Source organism: Pelophylax lessonae (assembly GCF_965119305.1).
Source record: "Pelophylax lessonae genome assembly, chromosome: 2".
In the NCBI taxonomy this organism is placed as follows: domain Eukaryota; kingdom Metazoa; phylum Chordata; class Amphibia; order Anura; family Ranidae; genus Pelophylax; species Pelophylax lessonae.
Window position 1 is genome coordinate 591,854,086 of NC_138769.1, and position 19,501 is coordinate 591,873,586.

Below are 19,501 nucleotides of genomic sequence, written 5' to 3' on the forward strand. Positions count from 1 at the left end.
CAGTCAGGTCATTTAGTCATCCTGATGGAGAAATCCTATCATCCTCTCTGCTGCTACTTTTTCTGACCCTGAATCAGAAAGGCAATGGTAAACATGGACTTCTCACTGCCAGACACCCCTCAGAGAGTGCTGACAGCAGATTCTGTAACATTTGCTAATTGGACATCAAAAATCACTGCAGGTCTATGATTGCACTGCTATCAGAAAGGTAACATCATCATGCAGACGCTTTGAATCTGTTCTGTTTCCATTGCAGACTCCTCTCCCAGCAGTAGCAGCACTCCAGTTTCCGGCTGCAGCTCACCAAATGACAGCCTAGCTGCCGAGAATGGAAGTTTGTCCTCCTTGCCTGGAGCTGCCTCAGAGGTAAGGGTATAAGCAGAACTGGGGCAACTTGTTATCCATCACTATGGGTCTAAGGGTTATATATCCTGGTCAACAGCTGTTTCATGCAGTACATTACTTTATCAAGGTAAGTCCCGGTTCACATTATTGCGATGCGGGACCACTGCGAATATACTGCGTGTTCCCGCATCGCATCCGCAGAACAGGCAGTTCACACTGCCATATGCGACACGCTGGGGGTGTCAATTCAAAGTTAACGACACCCCTAGATCAGATCGCATATCGCAGTGCGATCTGACAGTTCGCACATGAATCGGATCGCATTGGTGTGAACCATCATGCAGTTCGATTCTGCTGCGGACCAAAAAAAGGGTCCTGTGCGAGTTCACTGCGATTGCGGTGCGAATTCAACCATACAAACTGTATGGCTGAATTTGCACCGCACAGGCATCACATGCTATTTTAGGAGCAGTGCGCTCCGAATTATATGCGATGTCTGTGATCGCATAAGTGTGAACCGGCACTAAATGTGCATGGATTCTAGTTGAGAGGTGTACCAGGTGCTAAGTGGCATACTGTGTGTACACCTGACACTCATCTCTCTTCCTACTGTACTACTGACTACCACCATCCTCATGCTTTGTGAGCATATATAGGCCATCTGTCTGCAATTTCCAAAACAGAATAAATATTGCTTTTACTAAGTATTTTGACAGTAATTTAACTTGGGGTAACATTACAATTTTCCCCTTGAAGGATAAAACTACTTTTAATTAGGACTGAAGCTTAGTGGCAGGCACATGATGTAAAGAGTAATAGGTACCTGCTAAGCAGAAGATACAGGTTGTTGCACTTCTTGGCCCATAAAATACAAACATGTCCATACCATCCATGGTTACTCTGTATAGAATCAGTGAAGTAGGCAGCATAACTGTAGAGAAATGTGAGGTGGTGGGGTTTGTGTCAGGCTGGCTGTTATTCTCTTGTGAGCCATCCTGGCACGATTTCACTGTTTTCTGTTAGAGCAGTGGTTGTCAACTTATGAGCTAAAGAGGGCCCCACATGCGGCCCCTGACATCATCAAAGGGTCGCAATATATGTAATGCTTGAGAAAACTCTTAGAAACTGCAGACCTAATAGAGGAAATGAGGGTCAGAGAATGTGGACAAGATACATTTTTGGCTGCGGGTGACAGCAGAAGACAATATGAAACTGGGAACATGTTACATGAGGCTAGTAGAGATGAATGCTATTCCCCTAATCAATGTTCCCACTAAAAGACTGCTGGGGTTGGGCACCAGGGCGTTAGAGTATGCTGCCCACCCCTCCTAACTCATGTGAGCACACAGCAGCCATGCATGGAAATACTTCACCAAATTGGGCAGCGCAGTAAACCTGATTATAGGCTTTCGGTACCTACTATGCTTTTTACCTAATTTAGTCAAGGTTCACACTAAATGCAGCTTTGAAGTCATGCGAGTTCACTTGAAATCGCCCAATTTCAAAGCATATCAGTGCTATTTCAGGTGAGACTTGGCTGACATCTGTGCGACTTCATGCCCAGATGTCTATGCAAGTCGCACCTGAAATCGCCAAAAGTAGTGCAATAACTACTTTTTTTAGATCGGTGCAGCACCACAAAGTCGCTGTCACATAGATCTGAACAGTTCCATTGCCAACTATAGGGTACGACTTGACATGCGATTTGACAGGTTGCACCCGTATGAATGGGGGCTAAATATGATGGATATTTTTTCTCTTCATATCCATAAAATTTTAGTTATTGCCTTGCCACTGTTAAATGTCTAAAGTAGTAAGTATTCTGTAGTGCTATGTGTTAGGAATTTATAATACCCACTATAATCTGTTCCCACTTTAGGCGGAGATGGAACGGAGGACCTTGCCCAGCCTGATACATCGAGTGCCACACCTGACACATTCCACTATGTACATGCCAGGTATAGAAAGCCATGATGGTACGAATTCTCTGGCAACTCGGCTTCAACCTGTCATCATTCTAGAGCCTACGCATGCATCGATGGTTGCAAGTATGTCGTTTTGGCTAAAAGTCGATGATTGCCACTTACATACTGATGAGCTTATTTCTGAAGATGTCCCTGCTGTTGTCTACCTGTATCTCCCAAGCTCCTTAACCAGACTGCTACCTGGCAGAAATGTTTGTCCATATCAAACCATAGATCTTTTCGTGCCATGTTAAAATATCATGCAGAAATAAGGCAGCACAGACACACAATCGGTGACAAATCCTCTACACTGTAGCAGTTACCCTCGACCTTGCATACTGTGTATCAGTCAGCCTATGTAAGTGGCTTTTCCCAAAGAAGAAAGACAACCCTCCTGTTTTTTTAACAAGTGTTCCTCTAAATATTATTTGAATTCACAAAATGGTGAAGCATGCTAACAGTATTGCGTTTGAAATCACAGCAGATTATCTTCTGAACCTCATCTAGGTAGCCCTCTCACTGTTCCTAGGATAGCTCACATTGGCCACAGTAGTGATCGTAGAATTAGTAGTGTGCAGAGAAACCGGAAACCTGTCAAATACAGGCAACACCATGAACTGTCAGATAGAAAAAGTGTATCGCAACACAATAATGATTCAAATAACAACAACACATGTAAGAATTTATGCGTTAAAGTGCATAAAAATGTGAGACAAATCTATACCTATAGAAAAAAAATATACTGCTAGCATTCTTAATATATAGCATATCATATAAATATCATACATAAGTATATCAATATAGCATAGCATATAAATGAACCGCCACAACATATATAAACATCAAGCCATAAGGTGAGTGAAATGCCATAAAAGGTACTATTAACAAAAGAAAAAATGTCCAGTGATGCCGTCCCTTAAACATTTGAACAACTAAATACTAGGGATAGACCGATATGTTTTTTTGAGGGCCAATACCGATACCAATACAGATATTTTGGTCACAACGTATATATGGGCCAATATTTTGTACATTTAAAGTTTTGAAAAAAGAATTTTTTTGACACAAATCTGATACTGAACATGTTCATTGTTGATTAATGCTTAATGACTGGCTTGCTGGCACCCTGTGGTGGGTGGCTGGCTGGCACCCTGTGGTGGGTGGCTGGCTGCCTTGCACCCTGTGGTGGGTGGCTGGCTGTCTGGCACCCTATGGTGGGTGGCTGGCTGGCACCCTGTGATAGGTGGGTGGCTGGCACAGGGCCTGTGGGCGGCTGGCTGGTACAGTGCCTGTGGCTGGCTGGTACAGGGCCTATGGGTGGCTGGCTGTCTGGCACCCTGTCTGTGGGTGGCTGGCTGTCTGGCACCCTGTCTGTGGGTGGCTGGCTGTCTGGCACCCTGTGGTGGGTGGCTGGCTGTCTGGCACCCTATGGTGGGTGGGTGGCTGGCATAGGGGCTGTGGGTGGCTGGCTGGTACAGGGCCTGTGCATTGCTGGCTGGCTGGTACAGGGCCTGTGGGTGGCAGGTACAGGGCCTGTGAGTGGCTGGCACGCTCGCTGGTAGAGTGCCTGTGGCTGGCTGACTGGCTGGCTGGTACAGAACCTGTGGATGTGGGTGGCTGGCTGGCACTGGGCTGCTGTGGGTGGGTGTATGGCTGTGATACACTCCTGCGAGACTAGTCCTGACTCTAGATGAGGCTGTCCAAGGTGAGGGAGGCGGCCTATTAATGCAGAATGACATCATAAAAATATTCATGCCCATCAGTGTTGCATCATCAATGGCCATCAGTCAAGAAGAAAAACTACTTATTTACAAAATGTATAACAGAAACAAAGAAAAGTGTTTATTTAATTTTTTTTTTGTTTTGTTCTTTTTGTCTTGTCTGTCTTTTTTAGTTTGTTTAGCAATAAATAAATAAATAAAAAAAAACCAAGTGGTGATTTATTACCACCAAAAGAAAGCTCTGTCTAAAAAAAAAATGACAAAAATGTTATATGGGTACAGTGTTGCATGACCGTAAAATTGTCAAACTGCGACAGCTCTAAAAGCTAAAAATTGGCCTGGGCAGGGAGGGGGTAAAAGGGCCCAGTATTGAAGTGGTTAAAATCCTATACAGCTGAGTACACCCTCTCTGAAATTATTTTTTTATCACAGCAGTTTTTGGACTGTTAGGAGTTGAAGGGCTATCACGTGGGTTCTAGCAGAGATAAAATAAAGAGAAATCAAGACTGCTTGAAGAATCTAGTTCTAAAATCAGAGTCTGAAAGCATTCCTCTCTGCAGCTTTCTATTTTAATCTGTGCCATTCCTGTGCCTAATATACATCTCCCACAGACTAAACTCCAAGCTCCGATCTCATTATAAAAAACATCTAGATACATAGCACTAGAGTAGAGTCAAATCAGAATAATTAACATTTTAATAGACTAACTAGGGTAATACATTTTAGTGAATAAACAAAGTAAGCACAGTTGGAAAAAACCACCAAATGGGTTTTGCTATTGTGAATTGAGTGGTATAGGTTTTATTAGTGGAAGAACGATGCACAGTGCCTATCACCCCCAGCATTGCGTATGGGCGATTTGAGCTTTTGCTTTCACAACCTGACTTGCAGAAAACGGAAAGAAGTAGATGTTGGCTGCCGACATTTTTCCCACATGCTAGCTATTATTATGTTTAGCCTCACAAACTTGCAGACATCATCGGCTTGTATTTTTTCCAATGTGCTTATTATGCAAAATGGCAAAGCCACCAATTTAATTAAAGATGCTCTGCTATTAGTGGCTGTGACAGTAATTAGACTGGAGTGTTGTACTTTGTAAGCCATTAGTTCATTTCCGATAGCTTGAGTTCACAGCTCTTATCAGTGGGTTGGATGGAAATAACTGCAAGCGTTCCAAGTGTGTCTTTGGTAGATGTGAAATCCTCCCAGGAGACTGTCAGAATTATTTAAATGAGCAATACATGCTGATAAATGGGATGCAAATTAATGCAGAATGGTAATTATTATTACATTCAAAAATTGCTTTTTTTTTTTTTACTGCTTTCAGTGTAAGACCCTGAATTTGACCTGTTTTACAGCCTCTTTCAGTCCACTGTACAATAGAGCTTAGACTGGGGAAGAAGAAGCAGCACAAGGAGCCAGACAGTTGTTCTACAGTACAAGAAGCATGCTGATAGCAGTACAGATCAGAGAGATAGAGATGATTTTATCGGCTTGCTGTTTCTCATTTTACTGTATGTTTACACCAGGGGTCTTCAAACTACGGCCCTCCATTTGTTCGGGAACTACAACTCCCATCATGCTTAGTCATGTCTGTGAATGTCAGAGTTTGACAATGCCTCATGGGATGTGTAGTTCTGAAACAGCTGGAGGGTCGTAGTTTGAGGATCCCTGGTTTACACTGTAGGGGCATGGAGAAAACCATTAAGTGTTATTGAACATCAGCAGAGAAAGATCAGGTCTCTTCTATTAAGCAGGGTTGTGGCAACACAAATACAAATCTTTTGGGAAGTAAAAAAAAAAAAAAAAAGAAACCTTAAAATGTATTTAATTTATACTTAGCAATTTGCACTGCCTTATCAAAATGAACTGCAAGCAATGTGCTGTGAGCTTATATATGAGGTGTAATAACCCCCAGCAACCATTCCTTCTCTAATCTAGATTTATAGGTTACTGCACGCCTAATTGCCTTATATATTGCCTGAATGTCCTTGTACACTACATGTAGTAAAGGGTCCTTGTGGCAATGCACTTCAACAGTAACTCTACTTTTGTTGAGAAAAAACATTCCCCTGTGGGTGATCTGTGTACACTGCAAAGATTTTAGGATTCCTATGTTATGTTATTCTTAAGAAATAGATGTACAATAAATGGGTATGGAATTGATTTAATAATTATCAATCAGCTTCTGCACTTGCAGGATTATAATGAGGAACGTGTCAGAGTCTGCATTCCTTTAGACGTAATTTCCCTTTGGGAGTTTCTCACCAAAAATTATATTAATGTTGCAGGTGATGCCAAAAATTTTACTTCTTAGAGCAGAATTCTAGGAAATTTAGTGAGCCAATCACACAAGCAGGAAATTACATTTCTGGGGGGCATTCTGTACACCATCTGTGTACAGAAGGCCTCCAGGTAGCCATATTGCCTTGCATTTTACTGAAAATTTACAGTGCTGCAGATTGAAAAGAAAAGGACATTTTTAATAACATTTAATTACATTATTACTTCTGTCGCAATTGTATATGCTATATTATTTTTTCCCCCCCGCAAAAGTGGAGTTATCCTTTAAAGATCCCTGATTTGAGAGCTGATTTATCCACCTAGCAGTGATCTCTCATTCTGAATCATTTTATTTAGCAAATTTCGTGTTATAAAATGTCTTCACTGCCACCTTGTGGTATAAGTGAATATCACACTTCCAGATTAAAGGGAATTTTAATATATAATTCTCTCTTCTTTTTCTCTTTCTTTTCAAGGCTTGAATTCTGTTCCACTGCAGTTCACCCATCCCCTTATCAGCCCTGACCATTTGTCAGCTACTGGGCACCACAAAGCCTTAAGTCGGACCCGTTCTGAGCCTCTTCCTCAAAATCCTAAAACACTCCAACAGCAACTGCTCCTCCAGCAGCAATATGCAGCATTTCCTGATTATTTGAAACGGACAAATAAGGTAAGCACAGAATATGATAGCAGCTACTCCATATTGGACCGGCTTTTCATACAGCAGCAAAAGTAGCTGTATTAACCAAAATAACTGTATTAGTTAAAGTATATGTATAACCGGCAATTTTTTTTATTTTCGGTTTAAGAAGGTTTAAAAACATCATTATGTTGTTTTTTTTTCTTTGTGTCTTGTTGAGGAGATATCCCTTCACTCCCTGTCTTGGAAATACATGTGAGAGGAAATCTCACAATGAGGGAAATTCCTCCTATACTGTTATCACCAGAACATTTGTATACATTGAGAGACTAATCCACCACTTGTTCTGCTGACAACCAGGCAATTTGAAGGAAGGTCTAACAAAAACTGAAAAAAGTCTTCACATAGACTTTAATGTTCCAGACCACTACTTAAGACATAGACCTCAGATTGCTGCATGTTGGAATGCAGTCACATTTGTTTTTTGTTATTTATGTTCGTCTTTTCCTGTAAATTCCTATTGTTGGAATATTCAGCTTTGTCATGTTGTCCCAATACAGGAAACCTCAGAAGCTAATTATCCAGTACTTCCTGTGTGGCTCTATCTGGCATGGCTGTTAGTCATCAGCTTTCATTTTACAAAGCAGCCTACTATATATATCAGTGCAAAACCATATATACTGATATGGGAGGGAAAGATTTATGATATTGCAGCTTGGGTCATAAATTGTCCCCCTTTGCTGCTAATAAATAGCACTGTGCCAAGACAAAAGGCCTCTAACTACTCTTGGGTCTGAATGTGTTTTAAAGGGTCAGTCTGTGCGAAAGTGATATTCTAGTTCAAAATGAAGCAGGGTTTCTTCTATGTTTTGCATACTCTGACAGCACGATCTTCCTGCTGTAAAGCTAACCTCTGTTCCCTTGCACCTGGGAGTTTCCAGTGTTCCTATCCACATTTGTACACTCCAGCATGTCCTGTTGTATTCTTCATAATACTAAATAAATAATTCAATCAGGTAATTGGGACCCTCTCATAATCACAGAAAATATCTAACCTAGTTACAAAGAGTAGTGATCTCACTGATAAAGTTCATGAGAGCTAAGAAATTGTCAGTGGTATAACTTTCTCCTATATACAAAAAAACAAAAATATCTGTTTTGGAAGATATGAACTTGATATATTCCAGTGCCTTATGGAACTATAAACGGAATCAGTGACATGATAATTATTATTAGAATAATATGCAGGATTTATATAGTGCCAACAGCACTTAACAATATAAAGGGGGACAGTACAATTACAACACAATTCATTACCGAACGAATAGGAGGGCCCTGCACATGGAGCTTACAATCTAAATTGTAATCTAATCTAAAACAATCTAAATTGTAATTGTAATAAATCTAACAATCTAAATCTAAATTGTAACAATTTTCACAAAGATTGACAAACTGCCCTTTAAGATTAATGCTGACATTCCTGCTAAAGTTAATTTAAAATTGCAGCCTGTACAAGCAATGAAGTAACCTTCCATGCTATAACATTTTCTGAGGTCTGTGCTTTTATAGTCCTTGGTGGATACTAAAAACTACTGAACCACTACATTGGTTATTAACCTCCCTGGCGGTATGATTATGTCAGGAATTCTGTACCAAAAGCGGTACAATTTTTTTTGGCGTTATGTATTATAGGCCTACAATTCTTAGTAATTACTGACTTAAACCTGACCAAAACAAGACTCTAGTAGACATCCCAGATGTGATAAATTTGAAACACAAACGCATGAATTATAATCGAATCAATAATATAATTTTATTATATAATATATAATATATATAATAAAATTACATTATTGATTAGATTATAATTCATGCGTTATATATTATATATAGATATGTGTGTGTATATATATATATATATATGTGTGTGTGTGTGTATTATGTATATATAATATATAACGCATGAATTATAATCGAATCAATAATATAATTTTATATATTTATATATATATATATATATATACATATGTGTGTGTGCATATATATATATATATATACACACACACATATATATATATATATATATATATATATGTATAAATATATATATAATATAAAATGTGTTTGTTTTTTGTGCAACGTTTTGAATTTCCCTCCCAGTTCCGCTCCCATGCAGCCTTGCTGCTGCAGGGAACGGAACTAGGAAGTCATCACACCAACGGACGAGCGGCGGGACTCTCGGCTGGCGGTCACAGCAATGAGAGATCATCGCTGGATCGCCAGGAGACGGTAAGAGACACCGCTGCGCTCTCTGCACATCCACCCCGAGCGTGACTCGGGGATACCGATCCTGGACTAAAAAATCCACCCCGAGTCACGCTCGGGGATACCGCCAGGGAGGTTAAGGTTAGCAAGGTGGAAGAAAAAACTTCAGAGACTAGTTTTCACATCAGTGAAAGTTCCTTTTAATGGTACCAATAAAGGGCTAGTAAACTTTATAGAGAGATAACCCAAAATGCACAACATTGAAGCCATAGGTCCACTGTGTGCAGACCAATGTGAAAAATAGAAATTTTTAACCAAATCTTGCCCCAGCCATTGTCATTATGTATACTGTAGTTCAGTATCATTGTGTGTGGCTTGTATGTTGAATCCACCCTATATTCTAGATATTAAGATTCTCAACTTCCAAAAGTTCGTACACCGGCCGATGGTGCTCTTCCTATGTACAGTTACTGATATGGACACATTGGGCCTCTTTTTAATAAAAAGTTGTTTCATAAGAACTGCAAGTCTACCCCCACACTAGTTTCAGTTTAAGCTAGGTACACAGGGGCCAGAAAATTGGCTGAAAATGGTTGGTTCGGCAGTTACCGGCCAACTTTCGGCCCATGTGTACAGCTACTTGTCCAACAGAAGTCAGTCAAACGAGCATCTGATCAGTACTTGCAGCCAGTCATTGCAAACTCTGATCAATGTGTTCTGGAGAGGGGGCATTCCCCCTATCAGAACACAATGGCTCAGCAGGGGGATCGCCACACTAACATTGGATGTGTTAGTACAGTGATCTGTAAGTTTTTTTTTTTTGGTTCAGTCCACTGTATTAAATGAAGAAGAAACTTCCCGTGTATACCTGGCATAAGCCTTTGTTGTTGAATTTACCTTTGTGTTCTCTTAATTTCCTACATTCTCTTCCAATATTATTGACGTGACTCTTCATATTTCTGTGCTTCATCAATGGGAGGGCTAGGATGTCCTAGCCATGAAATTCATCTTTTTGAAACGTGCTTCATCAATAGGAGGGCTGGAATGTCCTAGCCATGAAATTCATTTTCTTGCAACCTACTTAAATCATGAAATGCAACATGGAGAAGCACCGAATAAGGCACACTACAGTAAATAAAATGGGCTACATATTTCATGAATGTAGTGTCTTCATTTGAGAATGCAGTCCCTTTTGTAATTTACAGCTTTAAAGTCAATAGTATTCTAAACAATTCTCAATTAAAATCACTGAAACAGAAAAACTGCTTGACTAGACTCTCTGGCTGTCATTTTTTTCTATAGCTTTAAAAAAAGAAAAGGCAATCTCTTGCCATCGATCTTTCAGTGAAGAGCAACATTAACATGAACTGAAGGTCACAATGACCTGCTCCATAAAAATGAGTAAAGAAAAGCCATAGCAACCAGTTTAGATTCTTTGTGTCGGTGTGGATTTGGATAAAGAAGTTAAGAAGTCAATGACTGCTATGATACACAGCAGTTTTTCATTTGTTCCAGGTCAGGCCCCCAGGGAGTCCATAATGGCTAGCTTGTATACTGATTATACCTTAGTGTGTCAGTTTGGAAGAACTCTAATAAGCATTTACTAAACCTGTATAGGCATTTACAAATGTCTTATTTCTGCAGCGCCAACAGAAAACCAGTGAAAGGCCGAGACTGAGCCAGATTCCATCAGAGGAGATGGATGACAGCAGCCCAGCAAATGAACGACCTGGTGAGCTGGGAGGAAACTCTACTAGAGTTCGAACAGAAGCCTTACGCGGTGTACAAGATGTGCCAAGTGGTGGTCAACCAGTAATCCAGCATTTTGTTCCACAGGTACTGGTCTCTATCCATATGCAAATGCCATGGTAAAAGCACTATATACTGAACTGGAGTATGGAAGAATGATTGCATGGAATAGTGTTAGCAGAGACATATTGGGGTTGATTTACTAAAACTGGAAAGTGCAAAATCTGGTGCAGCTGTGCATGGTGGCCAATCATCTTCTAAATTGTTATTTTTTGCTTTGATAAAATAAAAACTGGAACCTGATTGGTTTTTATGCACAGCTGCACCAGATTTTGCACTCCAGTTTTAGTAAATCAACCCCACTGTTTCAGCCTTGTAAAGGAATCATTGCTTCACATTTTTTGGATTTGCTTGGGCGGCTTGTAAAAAACTTGGTTGTGTTTAGCAACAGCAGGATAAGTAGAAATATTACTATAAGTTTAACTTTTTTTAAAAAAGTATTATTATTTAATTGCAATATAGTGTCAGCTTCATGCAGAAAATCTACATAAAACGAATAAAGCTACTAAATACAGATTCTAGTTATACATTACTAATTCGTTAGATTGTGACTAGACTCTAGGGGAGTTTTACTAAAACTGGTGCACACAACATTTGGTGCAGCTGTGTATGGTAGCCAATCAGCTTCTAACATCAGTTTGTTTAATTGTTCAATTAGGCTTTGACAATAAAACTTGGAAGCTGATTGGTTTCTTTGCAGAGCTGCACCATATTTTGTGTGCACCAGTTTTAGTAAATCTCCCCTTATAGGGTCTATTTAAAAAAAAATGGTGATCATTTGCCTCAACTTTGCATAGCTGTCACAAATAATCCCCGCAATCTGTGTATTATGTTTATTTCCTATGATTGTCAGCTCCATCTACTGGCTATAATGTGGTATTTTCTTGGAATACCTTAATCAGAAACATATTGCATTATGGCCACTAGATGGAGCTGGGAATCAAGGACATTCACGTATTAGACAAACTGCAGAGAATATTGGTGATGGTTGTGTAAATGATTGAGATTTTCTTTTATAAATAGACTCTTAAGTGTCCATAACCTGTAAATAATCTTTTGCTGATCTGGCGAAGTTTTTTTGGCCATTGATCTAGCTGTATGTGACAATCTTTGTTTTCCTGTCAGGCTTACATGTGGGATCCAAACCATCTTCGCGCACAGCACATGAAAAGACCTCAGCAACTGGACACTTTATTGATCCCTCTTATGCCTCAAACACATCGTCCTCTTACAAGAGCAAAGTCCTCTCCAGCTTCAGCTTCTATCCCTAGTCAAGATCCTTCCTCCAAAACCATAACACTCACATTGCCAGAACAGCCTGAGAAGCCGCGCTTCACCACAGGTAATGATCACACAGCAAAAACAACTCTGTGTGACCTATATGAACTGTGACAGACAGGGAATCAGACCACTGCAACCTATCCAATTTACATTTTCTGTATTCAACCATCATTTTAAATTTGATAAGAAAAAGTTCTATTTGAAGATACCACCTTATGGAGTAAGGCCACCAGGTACTTAGGCTAGCCATACACCATTAGAATCTCAGCTGGTTCAGCAGGAACCTGCTGAGATTCAAACCATTAATGGGCAGGCTGAATGTACCAAGTTGATCAATCGATCAACTTGGGTACAACCAGCCTGCTGGATTCTCTTGCGATTATCACTGTCTTTTCCCGGAAGGGTGGCTTCCCCCACCCCCCCCGCCGGGAAAAGACAATTGCTGATTCCCCTGTCAGTACTGTCTGTGTTGATGGTGGAATCGTGCAAATTTCTTCAGAATTTCTGGTCTTGTTAAACCTTGCAAAAGCAGGGGTGGGTTTTATTCCACCACATCCAACAGCCACCACATGTGTCACAGAAGCAGAATCTATGACAGCAATACAAAGAGTCAGCCATCATTGCTTTAAAGGGGAACTATGCTCATCTTCTGTTTAGCACTGGAACTCCCTGCCTGCTGCTGACAACTTTGGCCAGTCGGCTTCCGTGTAGAGATATCCAGCTTTTTCACTGGCCGGGCCGGGCTCACATGTGCAGGATTTCCTCCATCTCACTATTGCCAAAATTGTACACTGATTGGTGCATGTGCTGCTCAGTGTATGGTGCAGTCAGGCAGGTAGGAAACTTTAATGCAGAAGGGATATAGTACGTCTCTTCTGCATTAAAAATCCTATCTGCCATTTTTTTTTTCTACTTTATTGGTAAGACCCCTTTTACACCAGCGGACTGATAGGGTCCGCCTGGCCGTCCTTCAGGCAGACCCGATTGGACCACCCATTGTTCATTATGGGGCGGCGGATGTCAGCAAACATGTGTCCTCTGTCACCCGTCGGCATCCGATCCAAACCGGGCTGCTAAAAACAGACAGATGGGGATACGTTCGCCATCCATCCGGCGGATCGAATGACAATCAGATGGAAACGGACATGCAATCCATTTCTATCTGACCGCCCCATAGAGAAGAGCAGTCTGTGTCCATGTCTGCTCTGCATATCAGAGCGAACACGGACCTGTCATCCGCCTGCTCAGCGAGAATCAACTGGAGATTCCCGGCTGGCAAGCAGATCCGCTTGAACAGATTCCGCTCAGTCTGAAAGGGGCCTAAGATATCTTTTTGGATATTCTGTGGATGACACAAGTTTGCTTTTACCACTTACCACGCATCTGGAATTTTGGGTGCAGCACTTTTTTTTCTCCCCAACTCAAAGCTTGTTTCCCGCCATGTCTAACTGATAAATAGGAAACTAGCTTTTTATAGAATGAGCTTGACAGAGGGAGATTTATCAAGGAGAGAGCACAGGGGTTGATTTACTAAAGGAGAAGAGCATGTTCATATTGCAAAGTGAATCATTGCTTCACAATTGAACTTTCACTTATATTAGGGATTGTGGTGAAAATTCACTTTGCAAAGAATTTCCAATCACATGCGAGGAAAAGAAAAAATTGATTGAATGAATCAGTACATATTCAGCTCATTTACTAAGCTAAGTGAAAATTCCTTCATCTCCACCCCTTTTCTGCCTACATTCTCTCTATTTTCACTTTAAACCAGTAGGAAATGGTGGGCTTGTGAAAAATAGTAGAGGGGGATTATTAAAAAAAAAACAAGAAAAGCGCTGCATGCTTATAGTTACCTTCACAAGAAAACGTGTATCGCTCAATGGGAGTGCCTCATCATAGGCTCCACTGCAAAATCCTGGTTGCTGGTCCTGTTTGTTGGCACATTAGGGCTCATGCACATGGGCGTATTGGGACATATAATGTCCTTTTTTTGTGCCTGGGGGCCACAGGTGTTGTGTACAGTGTAAATGAGTTACAGGATACGGCTATACACAAGTATACACATCTCTAAGCTGAAACATACATACATACATACATACATACATACATGAATGGACGTACACCCCTAGATGCAGCATATGAGAGGTGATCCTTGCTGCTATAAAACAGCCAAGTTACCTTTTTATCTTTTCTGGCTTCTAGTAAATCTGTTTTAGTTTGTTACGCATTTGTTCTCTTCTCTGTTTTAATGATTCAGTTTGAGTGGATTGATATATTCCCCCAGTGTACCTATATTTATATATCTGTCAGTAATGTTGAAAATCACCACTGTAATAGCTGAACGGTTGGCCACAAAAGATACAGTAAACATTTTTTCCTCTATAGGAATTGTTTATGACTCTGTGATGTTGAAACACCAGTGTACCTGTGGAGACAACAGCAACCACCCAGAGCATGCTGGGAGAATCCAAAGCATCTGGTCCCGCTTGCAAGAAAGAGGACTGCGAAATCATTGTGAAGTAAGTTTAGCCATCTCTTACTTTGGAGGGGTGGGTATTTAAATATAGTTTCTCTTTCGTTCATTGACGGACAAAGCTCCTGATATTCTTAACCATTGGGTTATACTGCCCCCTACAGGAGTAGGACACTAGGCAGGAAAAAATTCTGGCTACACCTATAGGCAGTCCCAGGGGGTATACTCCCTCTCTCTGCTATAGGTACTCAGTTTTTTTTTTGTTTGCTTAGTCAGGAGTAAGGACCTAGCTCCTTGCTGGTATTTCTGGTCCAGGCAAATTTTTTTTCTTTTAGATAGATTTTTTTTCTCCTGGTTTTTCCTGTGAGATCTACAATCAACTACTGGACTGGGTGACAGGCGGGATAATCTAGATCCAGTGGTCACCCCAGTCTAGCCTGCGAGCCCACGCAGGCCTCAGCTCAGCGCTAGGTCAGTTAAACACCACGCAAAGTCGCATACGACTGGGTTTTGGCCCGAGTCAGAACGTTTCTCCTAGACGACAGCCCCCCCCCCCCCCCCATTTTGGAGAGGGGTTCTGTCTGGAGCGGTGCCCGCCTGGTTCCTGGTATGGTGAGTAGCTGATCCCCCTCTCCCTCTGGGATGCGGGCCCCTCCATGGGATGGTTGGACCCCCGTGTTCCCCTCCTTCCCCGTTAAGCACCCCCTTCACCTGTCTCCCGATCCTACCCACCTCCTCCCCCCTTCCACTAATGCTGGAGCTGTGTTTTTGGTCTATTACACCTGGGACAGGGCGCTATGGGGGGCGCCACTGGAACCGGATGATCGGCTGTGCGGGGGGGAGGGGTTGTACCCCATGGGGGCTCTTGCCAGGACCCCCCATCCTGCCTGTGCCTGTCCTAAACCTAGGGATCCCTCCTGGGTCCGTGGGAGCCTCGTAGTGTCACGTAGGGCCACCATTTTCTTGTAGCCTTTGTCGTGCAATGCCCAAGGGCCATGTTTGTGTAGTCTGGGGGCCATTTTGTGGTGAATTGCCTTTGCATTTGCTGAAAGCCAGTATACAAATAGCAGAGTTGTGTCCATCCACCAGAATACTGGAAGTTCTAAATTGGATGTGTGCAAAGCCTGTTGGCTGTAACTAATGGACGCTTTCAAAATCTGTTTTGGACTTTTTCAGATTGTAATATTTGTAGTGCTTACATTTAGGCTTCTCAAAATCTGGAAGTCACCATACCTACTATTGGGATTTCCCTACTCTCTCTGATTTGATAGTGGTACATGTATGTACTGATAGAAAGGGCTGTATGCATCTCTGTACTGTTACTGTTATAGAGTATCTAGAGCAGCCTTTCTCAACCTTTTAACAAGGAATAACCCTTGAAATAAATTTCCAGTCTCCGGAAACCCCTGCTAATACTCGTATTCACAGCTCACAGTAAATTTAGTGTGATGGTCAGTGTGAATAATGCTCCTTACATTTGTGGTCATTGGGATAAATCCTTTTCAAAACCTAACATGTCTTAAAATGGTCCCCTCCTAAAACCTTTGCTGACTAATCTGTGTAAAATTGGACTGACTAAAAACAGTATATTCATCCTGTTACATGATCCAGCTCCCCTGTGTCAGCCAGTGGCACCTGCAAGGGAGAGGTGGGAGCACCAACAATGGTTAGGACATGAGAGCCTATGGGTGACGTCACCTCTTAGCCATTGTTGAGCGCTCTCTCCTTTCCCCTGTATTTGCTGTTGGCTGTCACATGGGATCGTGTGACCGGAACAGGCTGAGAATAGGTACACATCTTTTTTTTACACGTTAGTCACCATAGGTTTAGAAGGGGGTAGGGGATATTTTTAAGAGTAGTTAGGTCGAGGCTGGAATTCTACTTTAAAGATAGCGAAGAAGATCATTAGTGTCAAGTGGGAACTCATCTGAGATGCTCAAGAAACCCTAATAACCTCTGGAGGAACCCTGGTTAACCTCCCTGGCGGTATGATTGTCAGGAATTATGTACCAAAAGCGGTACAATTTTTTGCATGGAAATTTGGCGTTATGTATTATAGGCCTACAATTCTTAGTAATTACTGACTTAAACCTGACCAAAACAAGACTAGTAGACATCCCAGATGTGATAAATTTGAAACCCAAACGCATGAATTATAATCTAATCAATAATATAATTTTATTATATAATATAATATATATTATATAATAAAATTATATTATTGATTAGATTATAATTCATGCGTTATATATTATATATATATATATATATATATGTGTGTGTGTGTGTGTATATATATATATAAATGTTATGTGTTTGTGTTTTGTGCAACGTTTGAATTTCCCTCCCAGTTCCGCTCCCATGCAGCATTGCTGCTGCAGGGAACGGAACTAGGAAGTCATCAGACCGACGGATGAGCGGCGAGGATCTTGGCTGGCGATCACAGCAATGGGAGATCATCGCTGGATCGCCAGGAGAAGGTAAGTGACAGCGCTGCAGGCTCTGCTCATCTACCCCGAGCGTGACCTGGGGATACCGATCCTAGCCTGAAAAATCCACCCCGAGTCACGCTCGGGGATACCGCTAAGGTGGTTAAGAGACTGATCTAGAGGGCCAAATCCCAGGAGTTGGAAGATCTGCCTTTACTCCTCTACAAAGCCTATCTGGAGGCAGCCACACTTTCCCAGCTTGGGTTTTCATTTAGATATTCAACAGTATTTTTTATTTAAAGTGGAGGTAAAGGAAAAACCTAACTAAATCTAAACTTGCCCTCAGCCACATTCTAAGCCTAATCTGTCTACCTCTGTAAAGAAAAAAACACTATACTTACCTATTTTGAAGCCACTCCGGTCTAGTCTCCACCAGCTCCTGTGTGCAGGGGAGAGCCAACAATGGCTGGGAAATGCTTGAGAAGTGACGTCACCCATGGGGCTTCTGTTGTCGGCTGCCTCTCTGCACTCTGCGGCCACCGCTGACAGCGCAGCCTGGGACCGAACTGGCTGCAGAATAGGTAACTATAGCAATTGTTTTTTTTTTTACAGGGCTAGATAGATTAGGCTTACAATGGGGCTGAGAGTAGGTTTAAAGTTTGGTATGTTTTGCCTTTACTTCCACTTTAACAAGATTAAAAATAACTGTTCTAGGCCTTGTTTCAACACCGTAAGAGGCTCACTTGGCAAACAGGCTTGGTTTCTCATTCTTCTTACACTGAGAGCAGGCATTGCAGTTCAGTGGTTAGCATTGCTGCCCTGCAGGTCTGTTTCCCCCTGGTTCTTTATCCTTTAATAGGACTACCTTAGTATTCTGCCTTTGGCATCACTTGACAATACTGTGAGACATGAAAAACAGACTTCTGACTGTTAGATTTGGGGCTCGTAGTGTGTCATAGAGAGCTTGTTTCTACTGCACCATGTAAAGTTAATGGTCTGTGTATTTTGCAGTGCTTTCGTGGTAGAAAGGCATCCCTGGAAGAGCTGCAGTCAGTACATACAGAGACACACGTCCTCCTCTATGGCACCAATCCTCATAATAGGCTCAAACTGGACAATCGCAAGCTTGCGGGTATGTATTCCTTTCCAAAAGTACAGAACGCCACACAAAACTTGTCGTAGGTATTCAAAATCAACAGCTGTTAACGTGTCTGTTTTTTTTTTTTTTTTGTGCTCTGTTTGGGTGAACATTGCACACATGTCTGGGCTTATACCAGAAAACGAAGCCTGCCTCTGAAAGTGTTCTGTTTTAGTGTCTTCAGACACAAACTAGCCATTACCAGCACTACAGAGAATCCTCACTTGTGTATGGCGATCTGATTTATAATGTATACCCTTTAGATTCTAGATACTGCTGCACCTTGCAGTAAAGCAGTCCATACACGGAGCAAATTTTCAACTACGGGAATAAGATTCCCCCATCGGCACAGTCAGTGTTGACAGGATAATCGCATGGAAAATACGGCATGCTGGTTGTACCTAAGTTGATCGATCGATCAACTTGGTTCACTCAGCTTGCCCATACATTGTTCCAATCTTGGCTGGTTCCAGCTTAGCTGGCCGAGATTCAAACTGTCTAAGAATAGAACCTCACGTAACCTGATACTACATACGTTTGCTAGTGTTCTGCTTAAATGTATACATCTACATAAAACATACAAATTCACCATATAGACAATATAGTAAGCATCTGAAAATTAAATCAGCCCTCCTCAGTGTGAACCCCTGATGATTCATGTCAGGGTAACATTATTACTTATATATTTGATAGCCCTTTATGTAACAAGGATTTATATAGTAGAAGATGACCTTCTGTACAACCATCACATAGGGTATATGCAATAGTGAGAATTCTAATTGCTGGGCTCGTGGAGAGCCAGAAACATTTCTTCATCATAATAGTCAACAAAACATTTAAAACCTCTCTCCTTGGGTGCAACCCGAGTCTTGTTCAGCAAACCCGACACACTTAACCCCCACACTTAACACTGAAAGTGGAACTACACTGCATCTGAGCATCACAAACCAAGAACACTATTTACTTCATGTTAAATATTCAAAGCAAACTCACCCAACCATCTACACCATGTATTATTTTGCTGAGAAATCACTTTGAAACACACTCTTTAGCATTTTTGGCCATGGCCTTCTTTAGTAAGGGTGTATGATTCATGTAGCATTTACTTACTGGAATCCATCTTGCCTTAGCTCAGGCATGCAGGCAGGAGGAT

General features: G+C 41.4%; 1 protein-coding gene across 8 annotated transcripts in view; it reads left to right on the top strand.

Moving 5' to 3' along the window:
* HDAC7 (histone deacetylase 7) overlaps positions 1-19,501 on the top strand; it is a 597,866-nt gene that overhangs the window by 536,975 nt on the left and 41,390 nt on the right. For all 8 annotated transcript variants that reach the window (XM_082245365.1, XM_082245362.1, XM_082245366.1 and 5 more), the window contains 7 exons: positions 257-366; positions 2,225-2,393; positions 6,790-6,983; positions 10,863-11,054; positions 12,153-12,369; positions 14,694-14,827; positions 18,222-18,342. In XM_082245365.1, coding sequence (XP_082101491.1) covers positions 257-366; positions 2,225-2,393; positions 6,790-6,983; positions 10,863-11,054; positions 12,153-12,369; positions 14,694-14,827; positions 18,222-18,342 — 1,137 coding nt within the window. The remainder of the gene's footprint in view (positions 1-256; positions 367-2,224; positions 2,394-6,789; positions 6,984-10,862; positions 11,055-12,152; positions 12,370-14,693; positions 14,828-18,221; positions 18,343-19,501) is intronic.